Genomic DNA, 22,256 nt, shown 5'->3' on the forward strand with positions numbered 1-22,256 from the left:
ATTTTTAAAATTTTTGCAGAATTTTTGTTAGAATTCTGAAAAATAGCTGAAGTTGCATTGGAAAACAGCTAATACCGACGGCACAGCTGATTTCCAAATGTAGTAGCAGTGATGCCAGCTCGTTTTAAGCACATTGTCGCAAGAAAAAAACAGGCTGGCAGGCTTGGTTCACAAGTATTTTATAGTGAACAGCTGGCGCTTTCGATAGTTTACTTAATTTCACAATTATGTTAAATTACGCTTATGCTGTATAAATAAATGTAATAGGTCGATTGCGAAATTTTATTTAATGTCATATGATGTAGGCAAGAGATGTAGTTGTTTTAATTATTAGTTTAGTTTACTGCTAGCAAGTATCGATACCGGGCAGCTTTGTTATCGGCAGCGTCACAACAACTGCCGTCGTCGCAGCAGCAACAACAACAACAATAACATAAAAATAGAAAATAAAAAGTGCAATTTTCCGGCGTTTTAATTAAATTGCAATACACGTATGTCGACCGTTAGGAATCAGGAATATGACTGCACCGTCAAGTGCCGGAAACGTGAGCACGGCAACAACATTACGGCCGCAATTACAAAACGTTCCGTAGACGATCAAAATTTGGCCGCATTTATTGCCAAAAGTTGTGCGAATTTCAGCAATATACGGGATTATCTGGGCCGTTCCGCCGTACACATGTGTGCCTCCGTGGCACGCTACAGAATCCTCGAGTGGCTATTAAATCACGGTGCCCAGATCGATATCCGGGACTACGAGTCCGGCAGTAGTCCACTTCACCGGGCTCTCTTCTACGGCTGCATCGACTGCGCCGTGTTGTTGTTGCGCTACGGCGCCAGCTTGGAACTGCTCGATGAGGACACCCGTTGTCCGTTGCAAGCGATTTGCCGAAAATGGGATATCGATACCACGTCCATGTCCCAGTGAGTACAATCTTACTGTATACCCATTAATATTCAAGTGCATGGGGTATATTCAAATTATGACAGCGTATGTAACAGACAGTTTAAAGGCACCGTGACACACAGCTAATTAGATTTAGAACATTTTTACACAAGTGCTTTGTTTTATTGGCGAAATATTGTTTTGACAAAATTTAAATTTATGAAATGAAAAATATATTTGTAAAATAAACCGATATACTTTATGTTTTGATATTTTCACATAGCTCCGTTTTAATCGTTTAATGGTTTTTAATAGCCTGTAAATGGGAATGGTTCCATTGGGATTTAGATATGAAGAATTAATCAGCGCATTTCTCTTAAAGAATATATGTGCAATTAATTAATACAATCACTAAATGAATAATTTCACATTAAAAACACTGCGAACGTTAAAATAACAAATTTGATAAGATGTCTATCTCAACTAGTTTTCTTTTAAATTAATTATAATTCAAAAAGTAGTTGAAATGAAATCAAAGCAAATTTCAAAGTAATTTTGTAATCAATTAACTTTATCAAATCATTATTTTATAAAATAATAATAAAATAATTGACTCAAATTTAAATCAGTATTTCCGGCTCTGATTCTATTTGAATATTCTTGTTTTTTATTCATTTGGCCCATTTCTATTTAGGTTTATTTAAACTTTACCCTAAGTTTGACTTTATTTTTGTGACGTAAAAATAAAATCTCTTGATTTTTCCTGTTGCAGAAATGAAATCCTGGTCTGGGGCTCGAACAAAAACTATAATCTGGGCATAGGCAACGAGCAGAATTCCAATTCACCGCAGGCGGTGGATTTCTTTCGTAAATCCAATCTCTGGATAGAACATGTTGCTTTGGGCGCCTATCACAGTCTCTTCTGCGACAACAAGGGGCATCTGTACGCCGTGGGACATGGCAAGGGTGGCAGACTGGGAATTGGCGTGGAGAACAGTTTGCCGGCTCCAAAACGTGTCAAGGTGCCACTAAAAAATAACAACGAGCATATCATCTGTCTGAGTGTATCCAGACAACATTCCCTGCTGCTGACGAATCGTTCTCTGGTCTTTGCCAGCGGCCTCAATGATAACCATCAGTTGGGAGTGCGGGATGCGGGCGAGAGTCTAACCACATTCAAGGAAGTCGTCTCATTGCGGGACAAAGGCGCCAGCGATTTGTTGCGAGTGATTGCCTGCGATCAGCATTCCATTGCCTACAGCAACAGATGCATTTATGTCTGGGGCGCCAATCAGGGACAATTTGGCATTAGTTCGCAGATGAAAACGATACCAACGCCAACATTGGCAAGTACTATACACAATTATTACTATTACATCTTTTATTTTTGATTAATTATTTATTAAATTACAGATGAAGCTGGCGGAGCGCACTAACATCTGCTTTGTGGAGGCGAATAATGCAGCCACTGTGGTTTACTCAGCGGAAAAGTTGATATTTCTATTCTACGCCGACAAAACGCGCACTATCAAGACACCCAAGTGAGTGTCTATCTCACCCAACTGCCTTAAATCTTAACTAATCTTTACTTTTTGCAGCTATGAGGATCTCAAGAGCATTGCTGTGATGGGTGGCAATATAAAGAACTCCACAAAGGGATCTGCAGCAGCTCTAAAACTCCTGATGCTCACGGAAACAAATGTGGTGTTCATCTGGTACGAGAATACACAACAGTTTTACAGGTGAGACCAGCAATAATTACTGTCTTGTTTTCTTAACAATTCAAAAAACCGAACCGTAACGATTATAATGTTTGATAACAATAGTAAACTAAAAAGTATGTCGAACAAATATTCTGAAAAATCGCAGATATATTATTTCTGAATCTGTAACAGGACAGATTATCTCCTAGCAATTTATTAAACATGAATTTTAACACATATCTTTAATCTAAACTTGCCATTTACCATTTTTTTTTTAAATAATTTGAACACACATTTTTGCTCCAAATATAAAATTATACATTTTTAATTTTTAAGAAGAAACCATTACATGTTTTATTAACTTTTAAATATATCTTAAGCTTAACATCAAAAATACAATAAAAATTTAATAAATTAAAAATGTAATGCAATCATTTTTTATCAGAAATATAATGAAAGTAGAAAACTTTACTTATTTTTTAATATTTTGTATATCTAAAATACAAATTAATATTCAATAATATTTTTTATACCTACAATAAAAATAAATATTCAATAACATTCAATTCATTACTTTAAATGTAAATTGTACTTTTGTAGATTAAAAAGTAGGATTTTGAAATAAATTGAATCAAATTAAAAATGAGAAGGATAACTTTATCAAGAAATATTGTACGAATTTTTCATTAAACCAAATAATTCTGTTCAGTTTAGATTTTTGTTAACCGTTCTCTGATTTTGAAATCTTTATTTCAGTTGCAATTTATCGCCCATTCGCCTGCCGGAGATCAAGAAGATTATCTACAAGTGCAATCAGGTCTTGATACTCTCCGATGGCTGTGTCTATCGTGGCAAGTGCAATCAGCTCACGTTTCCCGCCGGCAGCCAGGATAAACCCAAGCACAATATGGACATCTGGCAGAATAACGATCAGAATCGCACGGAAATCTCAAGAGAACATTATGTTCGCATCGATTTGCAGCGTTTGCCGAATATTGATCGTGCCGTTGACATTGTTTGTGATGAGAGTTTCTCCTCGTTTGCCGTGCTCCAAGAGTCGCACATGAAGTACTTTCGGAAACCGACGTTGCCACGTCGGGAGCATCATTTCAAGAAGCTATATCACGACACCTGCGATTCGGATGCCGTTCATGATGTTGTGCTCCATGTGGATGGTGAACGCTTTGCGGCCCACAAGTTTATCATCTACAGTCGTGCACCAGGATTGAGGGAACTGATCCGTTGCTATCTGGACAGAAATGTCTATTTGAACTTTGATAATTTGACTGGCAAAATGTTTGAGCTCATTCTAAAGCACATCTACTGCAATTATTGGCCCACAGAGGATGGTAAAACTATAGTTTAAGACTTGCTATTTGTATATATGTACTGATTGTTTACTTCTCTTCCAGATATCGACTGCATGCAACAGAGTTTGGGTCCGAATAAACCTCAAAAGCGTAGCCGTGTCTGCGAAATATTTCACGCTCACTTGGAGAAGTTCCAGTTGCAGGAATTGGCCAAATACGTGCAAAGGTGCGTTGACAAAAAAATTATTAAAAAATCGAAATGCAGGCTATGAGAGATCATAGTTTTAGAAAGAAAAATATTAGGCAAGTCGAAAAAATATCAAATTTTTTAGATGAATTAAATTTTAATGCAGAGTCATTTTCGAGGCCAAAACAAGATTAAAATGACATTCCGCTTTAAAATCGGTAATGTTTTGACAAAGTTATGAAAGATCAAAGTTATTAAAAAAATGTCAAGGGGTATGTATAGAAAATTGGATGATGCATGGCTTAGAATCGAAAAAATATCAAATTTTCTAGATTATAAAAATTTAAATGCAGAATGAATTAAGAGGTCAAAACATGATCAAAATGACATTCCGCTTCAAAATCGGTTGAGTTTTGACAAAGTTATGACAGATCGAAGTTGCTCAAGCCTCTGACCTATCAACTTTACAAGTCAAAATATTTCTTAATTTTGTCATGATTTTTTACAAAAAAATGAAATTTCGCAGAATCAAGTTTGAAGTGTTGTTTAATACTAATTACGATATAAGGAGTTGATTAAAAGTGAAAACTTCAGATTTGAAATTTTGAATTTTCAAAATTTCAAAGGGGGGACCCTTACCATCGAAATCGAATCTTGGTCGAAAATAATAAAATTTTCTAAATGAACAAAAATTTAATACAAATTGAATTTAGAGGCCAAATCATGATCAAAATGACATTCCGCTTGAAAATCGGTAAATTTTTGATGAAGTTATGAGAGATGAAAGTTTTTAAAAAAATGTCAAGGGGTAGGTATTGAAAATTGGATGATAGATGGCTTTGGGTCGAAAAAATATCAAATTTTCTAGGTGATAAAAATTTAAATGCAGAATCATTTAAGAGGCCAAAACATGATCAAAATGATATTCCGCTTGAAAATCGATTGAGTTTTGACAAAATTATGAGAGATGAAAGTTTTTAAAAAAATGTCAAGGGGTAGGTATGAAAAATTGGATGATTGAGGGCTTCGGGTCGAAATATAACAAATTTTCAAAATGTTAAAAATTTAATTGCAGAATCATTTTAGAGGCCAAAACATGATCAAAATGACATTCCGCTTGAAAATCGGTTAATTTTTGATGAAGTTATGAGAGATGAAAGATTTTGAAAAAATGTCAAGGGGTAGGTATGGAAAATTGGATGATAGATGGCTGAGGGTCGAAAAAATATCAAATTTTTTAGAAGAATAAAATTTAAATGCAGAAACATTTTAGAGGCCAAAATATGACCAAAATAACATTCCACTTGAAAATCGGTTCAGTTTTTACAAAGTTATGACAATTTGAAGTTGGTCAGACTTTTGATTGATATTAAAGAAAGCATTTTTGAAATCGCATTTTAAGGTAACTTAATTGATATATTATGGAAATAAAATATTTAATATATATTTTATTTTCTTTGATAATCTAATATAAACGATTATCTAAATATTATAAATGTTACTTATTTTTATTGCAGTTACATCAGTGAGCAACAGTTTCCTTTGCCGAGTCGACAGCGTTTTAATCGATTGCACAGGTCGAATTTCCCGGATTTGTACGACGTGCGCGTTGTCTGCGAGGAGGGGGAAGTGCTGGAGGCTCACAAATGTGTCCTGGTGTCGCGTCTGGAGTACTTTGAGATGATGTTCATGCACTCGTGGGCGGAACGTGCCACAGTCAGCTTTGAGAGCGTGCCCGTGGAGTATATGGAACCCATTCTCGATTATCTCTACAGTCTGGACACGGAATCATTTTGCAAACAGAACTATACGGAAACGTTTCTATATAATATGATCACCTTGTGTGATCAGTATTTTATTGAATCGCTGCAGAATGTCTGCGAATCTCTGATTCTAGACAAGATCAGCATTAGGAAATGTGGCGAGATGTTGGACTTTGCCGTCATGTACAACTGCAAGCTGCTCCAGGAGGGTTGTCTGGACTTTATCTGCCAGAATCTGGCACGTGTGCTCACCTATCGCAGCATCGAGCAGTGCGAGCCGACAACTCTGCATCTCTTGAACGATCATTATAGAAAGATGTTCCACAAGGTGTTTGACTATCGACAAATTACACCCTTCTCAGAGGCTATAGACGATGAGCTGTTGCTCAGCTTTGTCGATGGAAGCGAAGTTGATCTAGATTATCGCATGGTTGTGGTGAGTGTGCTTCAAGTTTACTATTTTCTGAATGAATTAAATAAACAGTAAGAGTAAAACTTAAAAATACCGAAATTTAAATAAGAAAATGGCAATAAAAACTAAAAAATTGTGTAACGAAATGCATTCAAAGTAAAAAAGGAAAAGGTCTTTTTGATTAATATTTTAAATAAATTGTTAGGAAAATTTTCCTAACTCCGCTTGAATTTATTTTTAATAGTAGTAGACATATATATTTCATTGTAACAAATTAATGAAAATATTGCTGCTGTTTTCCTTAAATTCAGAATTCTTTGAACTTATATCAAATATTTCAGATATGTCATATTTATATTTATTACAATTGATTCTCACAATGGAATTTTGTAGCAAGATTTGTAGGTTTGGAATATCTATCTAACATATTATTACGTAATTAACTTTTTGTTTTTTTTTAATGTTGATTTCTTTTTAGTTATATGTTTTTTCAATTTTAAATACATATTTTTATTTTCAAGTTTGGTAATTTTAATATTATTAATTGCGTTGTTTTTCTGCCTTAGGATGCCAAATTGAAAGACGCTGCTCGGCACAAGCAAAAGGAGCTGCATAATAAACAGGATGCACATCACTATGAACAGCAGGCCATCTCCAGCATGATGAGGTCACTGAGTGTGAGTGAATCCTCGCCAGATCAACAGACAGCACCCCAAGAAAGCTCCCCAAATGAGGTGAAGAATTGGTCGCGTGTCGTGGATAAAAAGGAGCAGAAACGCAAGCTGGCAGAGACGGCATTGAAGGTTCACAATGTGCTCAAGCAGGAGGAGCAGCCGAGTCCAGAACTGGTTGTCATGTCACCCCGAAGTGTAAACGAGAGAACTCCCAGCAAGGAGCAAATGCCAACACTGCCAAGCAGTCCAAATGAGGCCAGCACACCCTTAAGCAAGAGCTACAACCTAGATCTAAGCACCTTGATGGGACAATCCCAGAAATTGTCACAGAAACAACGCAAACGTCTCTCCTCCGAAACGCAGAGTTGGCGTGCCAACAGCTCTGCGACCCTGGAGCCGAATTCGACTCCCTTGGCAGTGCCCAATGCTTGGGGTGTCACCTCCAGTTCACCGGCAACTTACCCAGAGGCTTTTAACTCGCCGCCCACAACGGGCAGCATCACAGATCCCACCTCCTTTGCCAATATGATGCGTGGTCAGGCCACGACAGCTACAACAAATGCGGATCAGGGCAACAGCTTCTCCCAGATCCTGGCGGATGAGCGTCGTCAGCGTGAGAGCTACGAACGCATGAGAAATAAGTCTCTGGTCCATACCCAGATCGAGGAGACAGCCATTGCCGAGCTGCGGGAGTTCTACAATGTGGACAAGATTGACGACGAAACCATCACAATTGAACGCAAGTCGAGGCCCAGTAATATAAATTTTAGCAGCTGGTCTAGACATTAAATCTGTCATTAAATATCTATGTTTTGTTTCCCTTTTCTGCAACCTGACGATTGATTTTTTTTTCAAATAAAAATTATGAAATACAAATTATTTGAGGACTTTTATCAAAAAACTTTTAAATGGCTGTTTGATTATTTTGATATGTAAAATTTAATCTTAAAATCGTTATCAACCTCTTATTCGTAATTTTTATTATAGAAATTAAAAAATAATATTTTTGTTGATATTGAAAATAAAAGTTTTAAATATATATATTATATATATAATTAAAGTTTATGTTCAAATTCGTTTTAATCAAAATAAGAGTCATTTTTAGATTCTTAAACTTAATTATTATTTAAATTTTATTTATCAAGATCACAAATAAGAGTTTACACTAGTTTAATTTAAATAAATATAAAAAATAAAAGTTAATCCTGTTTCAGGATCCTATCCTGATATAGTATGCATGGAATTTTTGTTTTCAAATCAATTTTCTTAGTCTTATTCTTTTTTTTTTTTTAATTTTTAACTCTTATTTGCGATCCCTGGAATAAATACATGTGGCATCGCGATCAGATGTAGAACTCGGAACCACCTGGAAAATGTTGAAGTGGATTGAGTGGCGGAAAGGAATAAAAGGGACATCACAATGTGGCACAAATTGAGTAACAACTTTTATTTATAATAATTAATTATGTATTATCATTATGCAGATATTTGTGATTATATTTACAAGCTTGGAGACATGGCGACAACATGAGGCAATAAAACAATAAAAACACAGGACAAATAAATAGCTAACGATATAGAGATACATATCTATGTATATATAAATATATAGTTTTGAGAATTGAAAACTGAGATACCCGAAACCCTACGATAATGAGGATAAAGCACAATGAATGCACAAAGCAGCAATCTCAAAAGCACTCCTTACGAAAGGCGAATCCATACTGATCGCATTTGACCCTCAACGTTTTGGCCAACTGTGGTGGCCCGCAATAAAAGACTGTGACCTTGCCCTTCTGCTGTGCCTGCAGCTGCTTGAACACTTTGTCCCAGTTGGGTCGTCCCGCATTCGTGCGCGTCTTGAGACCTGTGATCAGATCACGCTTGCCCTGCAACAAAATAAGGCAGAATACATTAACTTACATTTTCATTAGTTTTTTCAAAATTACTCTTGCATAATTTTGTAATTATTATAAAATTTTGTAGGAAAATCATGATCAAAATGACATTTCGCATGAAAATAAAAAAATATCAAATTTTTTAGATGTTAAAAATTTAAATGCAGAATCATTTTCGAGGCCAAAACATGATCAAAATGATATTCCACTTGAAAATCGGTTGAGTTTTGACAAAGTTATGAGCGATCAAAGTTTTTGAAAAAATGTCAAGGGGTAGGTATGGAAAATTGGATGATAGATGGCTTAGAGTCGAAAAAATATCAAATTTTTTAGATGATAAAAATTTAAATGCAGAATCATTTTAGAGTCCAAAACATGATCAAAATGATATTCCGCTTGAAAATTGGTTGAGTTTTGACAAAGTTATGAGAGATGAAAGTTTTAAAAAAAATGTCAAGGGGTAGGTATGGAAAATTGGATGATAGATGGCTTCGGATCGAAAATATATCAAATTTTTTAGCTGATAAAAATTTAAATGCAGAATCAATTTAGAGGCCAAATCATGATCAAAATGACATTCCGCTTGAAAATCGGTTAATTTTTGATGAAGTTATGAGAGATCAAAGTTTTTGAAAAAATGTCAAGGGGTAGGTATGGAAAATTGGATGATAGATGGCTTAGAGTCGAAAAAATATCAAATTTTTTAGATGATAAAAATTTAAATGCAGAATCATTTTAGAGTCCAAAACACGATCAAAATGATATTCCGCTTGAAAATTGGTTGAGTTTTGACAAAGTTATGAGAGATGAAAGTTTTAAAAAAAATGTCAAGGGGTAGGTATGGAAAATTGGATGATAGATGGCTAGAGTCGAAAAAATATCAAATTTTTTAGATGATAAAAATTTAAATGCAGAATCATTTTAGAGGCCAAAACATGATCAAAATGATATTCCGCTTGAAAATTGGTTGAGTTTTGACAAAGTTATGAGAGATGAAAGTTTTAAAAAAAATGTCAAGGGGTAGGTATGGAAAATTGGATGATAGATGGCTTAGAGTCGAAAAAATATCAAATTTTCTAGATGATAAAAATTTTAATGCAGAATCATTTTAGAGGCCAAAACATGAACAAAATGATATTCCGCTTGAAAATCGGTTGAGTTTTGACAAAGTTATGAGAGATGAAAGTTTTTAAAAAAAATGTCAAGGGGTAGGTATGGAAAATTGGATGATAGAGGGTTTCGGGTCGAAAAAATATCAAATTTTCTAGATGTTAAAAATTTAAATGCAGAATCATTTTAGAGGCCAAAACATGATCAAAATGACATTCCGCTTAAAAATCGGTTGAGTTTTGACAAAGTTATGAGCAATCAAAGTTTTTGAAAAAATGTCAAGGGGTAGGTATGGAAAATTGGATGATAGATGGTTTAGAGTCGAAAAAATATCAAATTTTCTAGATGATAAAAATTTAAATACATAATCATTTTAGAGGCCAAATCATGATCAAAATGACATTCCGCTTAAAAATCGGTTGAGTTTTGACAAAGTTATGAAAGATGAAAGTTTAAAAAAAAAATGTCAAAGGGTAGGTATGGAAAATTGGATGATAAATGGCTTCGAGTCGAAAAAATATCAAATTTTCTAGATGATAAAAATTTAAATGCTGAATCATTTTAGAGGCCAAATCATTATTAAAATGACATTCCGCTTGAAAATCGGTAAGTTTTTCATGAAGTTATGAGAGATCAAAGTTTCTGAAAAATGTCAAGTGGCTTGTATTGATATAATGAATGATGTTTCTAGTTCAATTTACCTTCTCGTGGAGCAAATCCAAGGCCAGCTGCAAGCCAACCGCCTTCATGTCCGTGCGTTGCAAGGCGCTCGTGATGTACATGTGCATGTCCAGAAAACTGCAGAAGGTAATGGGAAAATCTTAGTCAAAAAAAGATCAAGTAATATTTCAGTGATCTCACCGTTCCATGGCACCACCCAGTTCCGCCTGCTCGATTTCCAGCTGCGATAGCAGATTGACAAACCACTCGAAGGATCGCTGATCGCGATTGATCCAGAAGAAGTCCACCTTGCGCAGATTCATCACAGATTTGGGTATCTCACTCGCCCACTCGAACTGACAGCGTGGACAACTATGACGCGCCTTCCAATAACGGTGCATTATGGACTGCAAGATGGAGGCGAAGGGCGTGACGCCAATTCCAGTGCCAATTAACACGGCATGCTGGGCCCCAAAAATATGACTTGATGGTGCACCATAAGGGCCATCAATAAAGATCTACATGAAGAGCAAATTAACTTGTTAGTGAGTGTAAATGTGTGTGTGTCAGTGTTGCCAACTATTTGCCACAAAATCAGAAAGCTTAACAAGTAAAAAATAGGATGGTAGAAAATATAATAATAGTACAAAATGTTTCTTTTTTAATTATTAATATTCAGTAAAACTGAAATAAGTAATTAATAATTTTTAAAAGCATCATAAAAGCACTATATGGTATTATTAGTTGTAATTTACAACTCAAAATTATATTTTAAAATTAAAAAAATATGTTACTCAGCTAATTATTTTCGCTAATATAGTTGTCCTTAATTAATAAAGGAAAATATAGCAAAATGTCAAATTTATGAATTATAGGAATTTTACAAGTTATGCCTAAAATACAAAAATTAAGAACTTAAGAATAAAAAATTTTTAGTTAGAAAATAAAAATAAAAAAAGGAACAAGCATTTAAACAATAAAAAAAAATTAGTTTGAAATTCTTTCTTAAATCGGAGAACTAAACCGGTCCATGTTACTCTGCCTAATATTAATGAATTAAATTTTTACTCTTTTCGGAACTCTTAAAACTGTTATTTGTTATTGTTTTCTGTAGCAAAACTGCATATTCTGCTTTCTGATTTCATGATTTCTTTAAGTATTATTCGTATTTTCATTAGTTTGACGTTATTAATATTCAGAAAAAAAATATTTGAATTACTATTTTAAATTTATAATAGGATAGATTTCCGTCTAGGGAATGTATTAAATATTTTCCAGCTACAGCAGTTTTAAAATAAAAATCTATTCGAAAAAAAACTGAGTTGGCAACACTGAAAAGTAAGTGTGTGATTGTGTGCGTGTAAGCCCAAACCTCCATGACGCCCGCATCAAGTGTGACCTTGGAACCGTTGTTAGTTGTGGAGCTGCCACCGCCACCTCCATTGCTAATGCCCCGATTTGTAATGGATGTGGACAACGAGCGCAGAAATGTGGGACGACGTAAACGTGATTTTCTGCCGCCCGTCACCGTCACCGTAGTGTGTGTGTTATCCTTCGAGATTGGATAAAGGAAATCGACTTAAACTTAAAGTTAATGGTTAATTGTAATTGCACTTACCTCCAAAGGTTTATCCTCCGTTGCGAGACTGAGTCGGCTTAAAGGCAACTTATCGGTTGCACTTTCCGCTCTGGATAGACGTAATGCCTGATCTGTCATGGCATTATCCATTGATCCTTCTGCTCCTGTTGCTGCTGTCAATTGAAGGTCACTCTGATCCACGCTGGGCGTCCTGAAGGCTATAATTGTGGGCTTGTTGCGCATGTAGCGAAAACTCTGAGCCAGCGACTTATTCTGTGGACTTAAATAGGCCAATCCCACACTATTGTTCCGAGCACGACGCATTTGTTTATCATCAAAGGCACGCTCCGATTCGGATCTTCCCAAGTTGCGTAGCCTGCATAGGAAAATGAGGAGAAAGAGAAGATTTACAATTGGTAACAGCCAATAAGCATATCTTAAAATAAAAAATTTCCTATAACCAAAATATACTTCAAAAAATGCTAAATTTTCAGTTAAAAAATTGTATAAAATAATGTTTTTTTTTTATAAATTTTGCCTTTTTATATTTATTTTCTTAATTAATTTAGCTCTAAGCTGCCTAAAAGTGAATGAATTCAAATATAAAACATACTTGTTATATTTACACTTTGAATAATTGATTTTTGATTGATTTTTTGGGTCTTTTAATTAGGATAATTCTGACTTTTTGGAACTTAAAAATTTGTATTAATTTCCTGCATCAGATTGTTACATAATTCCCTTAATTAGATGAAATTGGGAAGCTTATGAACACATTTTATACCCATTGATCATAATAACACACTTCAAATTAAGAAAACTATAATTTCAAGACTTTTGAGTTTGATTACGTAAGAAATAAAGTTATTTAAATTTCCGTGATTGCAATTTTATATAACTGCATTAGTTAGGCGTCGTTTAAGATATGAATTATTGAAATCGTTAGACAGATAACTGAATTATCATTAAAGATGACTTACGCCTTGAGCCTGCTGCGTTTCTTGCTCTTCATGCTGATGTCCGGCAAGGAGATGCTCTTCTCCAGCGGCCTCTGCTTGAGTCCCAGTTCCTCACGCTCTCCGGAATCAGCAACGAAGGCGCCATTGGCCATGCCCGTGATCTGGTTGGCTTTGGGCTTTGGTTCGGCGGATTCCTTGCGGGAAAAGGTGCGTTGCAGTGACTTTTTGATGCTGCGAATGCGATTCACACCTGTGACGGCTGTGGATGAATCCGCAGGTGAGCTGGTGTTTACCACTTTGCGATGTTGACGGGGTGGACGCTGTGGCGGAGTAGCTGGATTCAAGTTATTGCTGGCCATGTTGCGGGCCAGAAAATCCGTTTGAGGCGTCGGCGAGAGTCGCGACTTATCAGGTGCCAACATGGGATTCCTGGTCTCGTTTAAGAGCATAAAACTGGGCGTGGGAATGGCATGCATATGTGTATTCACCTCGCCCTTGTGCAGTTTCTGCTGTTCCCGCTCAAAGTAGCGATAAAGGCGATTTGTCCACTCGCCCACGGTGCGTATGTGTAACCACATGTAATCCTCCTGCTCGGGAGCCGAGCTAATGGTAAATGGATGCCACTCGTAATTGGCAATTGCTGGTATGTTGACAAAAACATAATCCCCAGGACGGAAATTAAAATTATACGGTCTCTTAATGACCAAATGGATGACCTTGGAGGGCAGCAGCAAACCAGAGCTAATATAAGTCTTGCCATGCTCGCCACGCATCCAAACAAATCTCAAAACACGTTCCACAATGTAAACCAAACCCGGCAGCAAAAACCATTTCCAGAAATTGGGACCATGGAATAGCGTGAGTATCCAAAAAGGCACATACAACAGATGCGTCCAATAGAAGACCTCAAAGCTGCCTTTTCTCCTCACAAATGGTTGCGAGCACACAAACATGACCAATAAAATTATCAGAAGTGCAACTCCCGTGGGATTTGCACAGCCCGGAATGAGGCCATATAAGCCCGGACGATCCGTAAGTAACCATTCCGGTATAGTAAAATGTCCAGCATTAATCTTGGGATCATTGATCACACTTATGGTGAGATTAAACAAATGCATTATCGTGTGCACCAAACTGAGCACCGAGATCGTAATTCCCGTCAGTTTGTGCAGATAGACATGATGATCCAGGGGCAGAAACGAGGATAGACCTCGGGAACGAAGATAGGTCAGCGAATGCCTCAACATCAGCACAAGCACCCAGGCACAGTTGAAGTTCAGACATTGTCCTGTGGAAGGAAGTAAAATTTTGATAAGAGATTGACATAAAATCTTCTGCACGAAATCTAAAACTACCAAAGAGTGGGTAAAGTATAGTAAAATACATCAGAAATAAAATTTATTCCTATATATTAAGTGCATCTGTAAATTTTAAGAATTTATAGTTAAAAATTATTGCATTCTTTTAGGCTGACTGCAACTTAAAACAGCCATAACTAGCGTTATACTTAACCGATCTTGAAAATATTAAGCAACATGTTGTTTAATAATAAAAAAACACTTTGTGTTGCAAAAAAAATGTATACATTTTTAAAACTGAGAATTTTACAAGCTTTTTCCAGATTCAAGGAGGCATAAGTAGTTTTAAAATCATCGGATCTTAATGGAAATTAATTAGGACAATGAATAATAATCAAATTATAATAAATCTTAATAAAATTAAGTAAGATGATAGATAATAACAAAAATTAATGCTAAGTTACAAAATAAACGTTATAACTTGCAAGCTGTTAGTTTTTGAAGATTTTCTAGATAAACGGAGCCATAACTAACGTTATAATAATTGAATCTTAATGAAATTAAATAAAATAATAGAAAATGTTAAAAGAGAATGTTTGATTCCAAAAATATAATTTTATCTGTAATACTATGGATGTTGTAAAGTTTTTCGAGATTGAGGGACATAATATTTAATGACACGAGTAAAGTATATTATTATATAATGGAAAACTCACCGCAAGCTCTGGCAATGATGACAAATCCATTGCTGAGTCGATATTCAATGGCACGTGAGATGAAGAGGCACAGATTGACGGTTATATAGAAGAACAGATACGTGACAAAGACCTGATTGTTCTTCATATAAGCCAGCGTTAGCTGGTGAGGTATTGTATTCCACAGTCGTGAGGTTTTATTGCTCGTCGGCTGCTCCTCGGCAATCGGAACTAGCCAGCGATCGATGCTAAGGAACAAAGTGAGTGGAAATATCTGCTGAATAATAATCTATAACTTCTAACTTACGTAATACTGAGATTCTCAAGCAGACCGCCATGTTTATGTAGCTGATTCTTCAACGCTTCATAGGTGATTTCACCGCTGTTGTGAGGATCAGCATCCTCGAACATGGCGCTGGTTAGATCCTCGATTTGATCCTCCGAGAATTCCATGCCATTCTCCTTTATGCAATGACGTATCACATCGTGTAGCTCTTTATGCTGTATAAGGCCATCACCTAGCAAAGATTTAATTAATTTAGAAGTTCTCCTAAGAAAGTTAACAACTCACCATCAATATCGTAGACCTTGAATAGAAAACGTATTTTATCATCAGCCGATTGTCCTGAGAACTGATGTATGGCATCTATAAACTCCTGCAGGGATATCGAACCCGAATTATCCTTGTCGAATATTTGAAAAACGCGTTCCGTAAAAAACGGCTAAAATTTGAGGAAGATAAATAAGTTAATATATTTTTAATCCGCTTTTCTACTTTAAAATTTATCTAATATTTTCTGCTTTTATTTATTTGTACAATTTATTTTAAATGTATTTAAAAAAAATAAAATTAATAAATAAAAATGTTTAAAAAAGTTCAAAAAATTGGATTTAGAAACAGCAGTCATACATTTTTAGAGGTGACAATTTTCTGAAACTCCTCTCTTCGAATCTCCTGTTCATTTCCCACTGTATTACGAAAAAGTTGCTCCAGACGCGCCAGGGAACTCTTGTCGAAACCTGTGCGGGGTCTACAGAAGAAAAGAGAAAGAATTATTATGTTAAAATGGATTAATTCGGGGGAGTGGGATATTCCTATCTACACGATCTAAATTAGGAACAATCAAATCTCTTTTACAGGTAATTCCTTTTTAAATGTCTAACAAAAATATACCGCAATTAAATTGCATTAAAACAAAAGTTTTTAGCAAATTAAATTAATTTAAAATGTCGTGCCCATAAAAACAAGTTATTTGATGAATAAGCTGGAAACAGGGAATATTTCAAATATGATTCAAGTGTACGATCAAGTTTTCGGCTCACAATTGAAACTCTAATCAAAAGTTTAAAATAAAACCTGATTTATTTACAGTTATATAATCACATTAACATTTTTCATACATTAATTTAATTGTTAAATTCAACTTGTAAATTAAAAAAAAAACCTAAATAAATAAATAAGTACCATTTTAAGTATTCTATATTTTTACATAAATCCAAATAATAATATTATATAGTTTACCTGGAGTTGGTTAAATGTGAAATAAACTCCATAACCTGATTTGTGGATATAAGATTTGTGCCATCGTTGTCAATCAAACGATACAGTTTGTCCAATATCTGTATAAATAAATAGATTTCTTGTTAAAAATATAGTCTGCAAAGTGTGGGCGTGTCACTTACGCCTCTTGTATGCCAGATATCGCGAAAGTTCTTAAAGCACACTTGACTCTTCTCACCACAAATGACATAGGCCACAGATTCAATTTGCTCCGCAAAATCCATTTGCCGATCGTCGCTGATAGAATGAAATGAAAATAAATAGAATATAGAAAGAGAGTATTAACATTAGCAATGCCATTGACGGTAACAAGCCTCCAATCCCAAATTCCAGTAGCTGAAGTTGAAACTCTGCTCTTCCAGCTTCGATTCCAACTCCAACTTCGACTCCCGCGCCCAACACGCTATATTTGTATTTGAATGACTTCATTACGACAGCCAGGCTAGTGACAGTCGTTGGCAGTGCCAGACCTGGCCAAGAGCATCACTGCACAGTGGTCAATTTTGCTAAATTTCGCTGGTGTAAATTTTAATTTATTATTTTTAAAATAAATCATATTATTTGGGGGAAAAAAAAAACAGAGAAATTGTTGAATTACTGCTAAATATGTTAATATATCTCTTTTTTTGTTTTTATTGTAATTCAAAAACTTTTTGGCTTACTATAAAATAAACTGTAAGCTTCTAGTTAGTTACAATATATATTTTGAAATGAGAATTTAATTATTCTTCGCGATTTTATTGAGTTGCTAGTATATTAAAGTTTCTAAAATAAAATTTACAAAAACAAAAATAACATGCAAAATTAAAAACGATAACATTCTGACTCAATAGATGCTTTCGAACTTTACAAAATTGAATTTTTAATTTATTTCAATAAGAATTAAGAATTAATTTAAAAAAAATAGTGTGACACAAAAGCGTTACTTGAATAAAAAATGGGTGGTACAAAAAAAAATTTAATTTTTAAATATTTTAATGTATTAAAATGTATAAAATAAATAATTATTAACAATTAAAATGAAGAATTAAGTAGTGAGGCGTCATTTGGATAGAAATTGGGTAATAAAAGAAAACCTAATAAGAAAAATATTTGTGAGAATAAAACGAAAATTTTTAAAAATTATGTTTTAAAATAAAAATGAAGAAATATTTATATTTTATATAAATTTGTTTTTAGCATAAAAATGTTCTACAAAGTCAGCAGTTTATTCGAGCTAAAGTGACCACTGTGCAGTGTAGAGGAGGAGTGTGTGGGGTGGGGGTAGTGGCAGCGGTAGGGGTAGGGGTAGGGGCTAGGGGAGGGGTAACGGCATGCGGACTATGTTAGCTGTTGTATATGTTAACATACAACACAGATAGCATCACCATTGGCGATGGCATCGCCGTTGCAACGCGTTGTCCGTGTCCGTTGTGGCATTTGTGCTGTGCTGACTTTGGTAGCAAAGTTGCAACAGGCGCAGCTGGAATGCCTCCGCCTGGGGCATGCCACTTGGACAGTGCAACAGTGCAGCAGCAACAACAACAACAGCTACAAGAGCTGCAAGTGCGTGTGCTTGTGTCTGGGAATAAGAATCAGTGCGGAGACAAGGTTTTTTTTCTGCTAGCAGTCAGCTAATTGTTTTGGCACCTCTTTACCTCTTTACAAAAAGGCAAATGAGCAAAAAAAAAGAAAAAAAAAGAAATAGATTTATCCTTTTCACATCCCAAGACACTTACGTGAGTCGACCTTTGAGATGCTCTATCCAGCGATCTTGCAGCAAATATCCATTACCCTCCAGATCAAAGAGTTGAAAGAGCTTCTGCTGAAATTCCTGTAAATAAATGTACAAATTGTAAAGAAAATCAATTTATGTGTTGTGCTAATTAATTTATGTGCTACAGGGAACACTCGCTAAGTGAAACATTACAAACAATGCTCAATTAAAGAAGAAATTATTTTGTTGTTATCTAAATGAATTTAAAACTTAGAGATTAGTAATTAATGTTCTTTTAATGATTGCTTACAGTAAAATAAAATACCAATAAGCGAAAAAAATATAAAAAACTATTTAAAAATACATTAATAATTTTCTAAAATATTGTTTAATTTATTTTATAACCATTTAAAATATTTGTAGATTACTTCCATAATTCAAAGGTACATTCTAAACTAATTAGCTTTAATTTATAACTGGCTTTTTATTCTAATCCATAATTTATTTTAAACTTTGTTTCATTCACATTTATTTTAAATTTTTTTAACACTAATCAGTTTTATTAATATTAAATTACTGGCTTTTTAATTAATTAAAACCATTAAAAAATTATCAATATTTTTATACAACTAAAAATTTATTTATAACGTGTATAAAGCTCTAACATATATTTGTGCATTTATTAAGTGTTAAATACAATAATTCAATTTATTATATACTTTAAATTTACTAAATCACTGACTACTTAATTATGCAAAATATGAAAAGTTTATTTAAGTGTTTATTTTGATTTGATTTAAAGCACTTCAAATATTTTTTTTTATTATATAGTTAGTTACAAAATAATAATGTGATTTAATATATACGCTAACAAACCAATTAAAAATTTCATTAAAAACCTATAAAATATATAAATTATAACTTTAGTTTACTATTTAAACTTGTAGCTTGAAATTAAAAAATTCTTGTACACAGGCGGCAATTAGCGAGTGCTCACTGTATTGTTATTTATCACAAACAATTGTTTACAATCAAATACAATCGTATGCAGATTTATGCACTCTCCCACTCGAGAACATAATCGAAGAGCTGATTGATTCATTTACCCAGAGATGAATTGACCTTAAACTCAACCGGGGAAGTCAGCTCGGAATGTTGTGTAAGTACGTATTAGCATTAATTAAATGCTTATTAGTATACATACTATGTGTGTATTTTAATGGTATTCAATCGCACGATCCATTGCCTGCAGATTTTAACATGTTTCCATTGGTCACACTCGATGGGAGATTCAAGATAGGGAAGAGCACATGAAAAATGTGTGCATATTTAACAGATGAGCAAGAGTATTGGAGTATTGAAGTATTGGGGCTGGGACTGGTTGGACAGCTTTCTTGAGATCCATAAAAAAATCAACAAAGAGCCAGAAGGAGGGAGAGAAACACAACGAAGACAACAACAGCATAAATCAAAATAAAATAAAAAACCAAAAAAAATATAACAAAAAACAAGTTTACAATTTTGGCAGCGGGTAAAGGACCACAAAATATGTAGCACAAGGTCAGCAGACACACATACACAGAAAGGGAGAGTTACAAAGAGATAAAAAGAGAGGGAGAGAGAGAGAGAGCGACAGAGAGAGAGAGAGAGAGAGAGGATAGTGAACAGCTCAGGTACCGAAAAAAACTGCTATTGATCCAACCTTTTAACAAAGAAATCAATTAGCATAAGAACAAGTTTAATTGGTGTTTCAATTATAATTTTTTTTTTATTTGCAGAAAAATTAATTACAAATATTTTAAAAATTGTTTTTTTTTTATTTTTATATTAATTCTATAAATTTTATAATATTTTGTAATTACAGTGCATATGTATATTTGCAAAGACCCAATAAACATTTTTTCTTGTATTAAAATTAAACTATTAACTATCATTAAAATTTGTTTATATGACTTTTTTATACTTATATTCATCAAAATTTAAGATTACTCAAAATCTGAATTTTATTAAATCAGTCTAAAAATAATAATTTAAATTGAGTTTAACTTGATCAGTCTTTCAAGAAGATTGAAGTATTTTCGCTTTTATTTAAGGCATTGCAATCAACAGAGTGAATGAGATACAGAAAGAGAAAGGGGAATAAGAGAACGGGACAGGAAACAAAAACAACTGTTATTGATAAACATTTCAAATTAGAAGACCATTGAACAAGTTTAATTTGTGTTTCAATTATAAAAGATAATTGCATGAGACTCAAAAATAAATAAAAACTGGATTAAATAATTATATTAGTGACGAAAGCATTATAATTATGGATTTCATATAACTTCTAAGCTTATTTTAAAGCTTCTAAAACAAATTGTAATTCAAATTGACTTTATTTTTTCAGAAAACTATAGAAACTTTTTCTTGTCAACAATTCACGTTTTAATCAAGGTATTGTAATCAACAGAATCTGAAAGAAAGAGAGACAGAGAGAAAGAGAGAGAGAGATAAGAGAGCACTCCAGAAACCGAAAACAACTGTTATTGATCAAAATAATCAACTAGAAAAATAATTGAACATTTAAAAACAGGTTTAATTTGTGTTTTCGTTATGAAAAATATAATGCAATTTTTTGATATTTTAAAAAGAAGTAAACCTTGAATAAATATATATATATTGATTTTTATGAAATTCCATATACTTCTTATCAGTCTTGGAATAAAATTTAAAATGGAGAATTTTTTTAATATTCTTGCAGAGTTATATGGAAAACTTTTTTCTTGTTAAAAATTCACGTTTAATCAGGGCATTGTAATCAACAGAAACAGAGAGGGAGAGAGAGAGAGAGAAAATGAAATAAAGAGAGATAAGAGAACAGGCATTCGCGGATTTGAAACACTTCATTTGCATACACACACATAGTTCACTGATATGTCAGGGTAATTAAGAAAGGTACATGATAAACGGAGCACAACGGTCGTACCGCTCCGTACTGCCAAAACCGTCGAATGAAAACCGTCATTTGTAACACAAGCACCTGTAACACCAGCTTACCTCATCCAGAAATAGTTTGCGGAATGCCTCCCTTGTGTGCTTCCCCTCGCCAAATCGAGCACTGCACTCCGATATCAATAGCCAGCGTTGTTTCTCCCGTCTCGCCTCCAGCTCCATGGAGCTGCAGTTTTTATCTAAATTAAGCTTGTATCGCTCCATGTACAAATTCGATTGTGGCTTCACTTCCTGCTTTCCGCCATAACCTTCATAGTCATAACTATAACCATTTCCATTTTCATTTCCATCGTCATCGACATCGTCAAGAGTTTTTGCTGGTTCCGCAATCAGAATGCTGGGCGATGTTGGCGTTGTTAACACTGGCGTTTCCAACTGCAGCGATTGTGCATCCAAATCGAGTACAGCTGGCATCGCTGAATCCTCCGCGGGATAATCACGTGCGCCATGTAAACGCTCCAAATATTGTACGGCCTGTTGCAGAACTTGACTAACACCACTTGGCTCTGTTGAATTGTTGGCACCATTCGGATTGCTGCTGGGCGTGGCACTGTAACTGTTAACACTGCTGCTCGGCAGCTCATCGGAGAAGGATACTTTTTTGGGAGAACGCGAGGGTGTTACGGGAATTTCCAGTGATTTATTCGAGGACACGGAACCACGATGATTGTCTGGCGTATGCAAATCGTTATCCATTTTACTTTTAAATATTTCAAATTTTAATTCAAATATTATTTATGCACATTATACAGCACTTTACGCTTGCGCAGGACTTATCGATAACAATTGAGCGCTGTGCATTAACAGCGCATTAACATAAGCACTTTACACTAGCGCAATCGATCGCAAGGACAATACAGCGCTTGTTAAC

At 34.5% G+C, this 22,256-nt stretch overlaps 2 protein-coding genes across 4 annotated transcripts; one reads left to right on the forward strand and one right to left on the reverse strand.

Annotated features, from left to right (window-relative positions):
• The first annotated feature begins 157 nt into the window (after positions 1–157).
• LOC117784893 (inhibitor of Bruton tyrosine kinase) lies at positions 158–7,814 on the forward strand. 2 transcript variants are annotated; one of them, XM_034622745.1, is made up of 8 exons: positions 158–924; positions 1,659–2,232; positions 2,300–2,427; positions 2,485–2,628; positions 3,346–3,938; positions 4,002–4,125; positions 5,604–6,285; positions 6,828–7,814. In XM_034622745.1, the coding sequence occupies exons 1-8, from the start codon at positions 494–496 to the stop codon at positions 7,722–7,724; spliced, it is 3,573 nt and encodes a 1,190-aa protein (XP_034478636.1). In that variant the 5' UTR covers positions 158–493; the 3' UTR covers positions 7,725–7,814. The 2 variants fall into 2 exon arrangements, with proteins under 2 accessions (XP_034478636.1, XP_034478635.1); XM_034622744.1 differs by having other exon boundaries at positions 4,002–4,121; positions 5,600–6,285.
• Positions 7,815–8,367: 553 nt separating this feature from the next.
• Positions 8,368–22,235, reverse strand: LOC117785222 (NADPH oxidase 5). Of its 2 annotated transcripts, XM_034623142.1 has the most exons (14): positions 21,431–22,235; positions 18,414–18,508; positions 16,818–16,932; positions 16,657–16,754; positions 16,045–16,165; positions 15,706–15,856; positions 15,442–15,652; positions 15,156–15,382; positions 13,163–14,429; positions 12,222–12,558; positions 11,976–12,155; positions 10,805–11,121; positions 10,645–10,741; positions 8,368–8,824 (listed from the first exon to the last, which is right to left on the reverse strand). In XM_034623142.1, the coding sequence occupies exons 1-14, from the start codon at positions 22,079–22,081 to the stop codon at positions 8,627–8,629; spliced, it is 4,065 nt and encodes a 1,354-aa protein (XP_034479033.1). In that variant the 5' UTR covers positions 22,082–22,235; the 3' UTR covers positions 8,368–8,626. The 2 variants fall into 2 exon arrangements, with proteins under 2 accessions (XP_034479033.1, XP_034479034.1); XM_034623143.1 differs by lacking the exon at positions 11,976–12,155.
• Positions 22,236–22,256: the final 21 nt, after the last annotated feature.

This window comes from Drosophila innubila (genome assembly GCF_004354385.1).
Source record: "Drosophila innubila isolate TH190305 chromosome 2R unlocalized genomic scaffold, UK_Dinn_1.0 1_C_2R, whole genome shotgun sequence".
NCBI lineage: Eukaryota > Metazoa > Arthropoda > Insecta > Diptera > Drosophilidae > Drosophila > Drosophila innubila.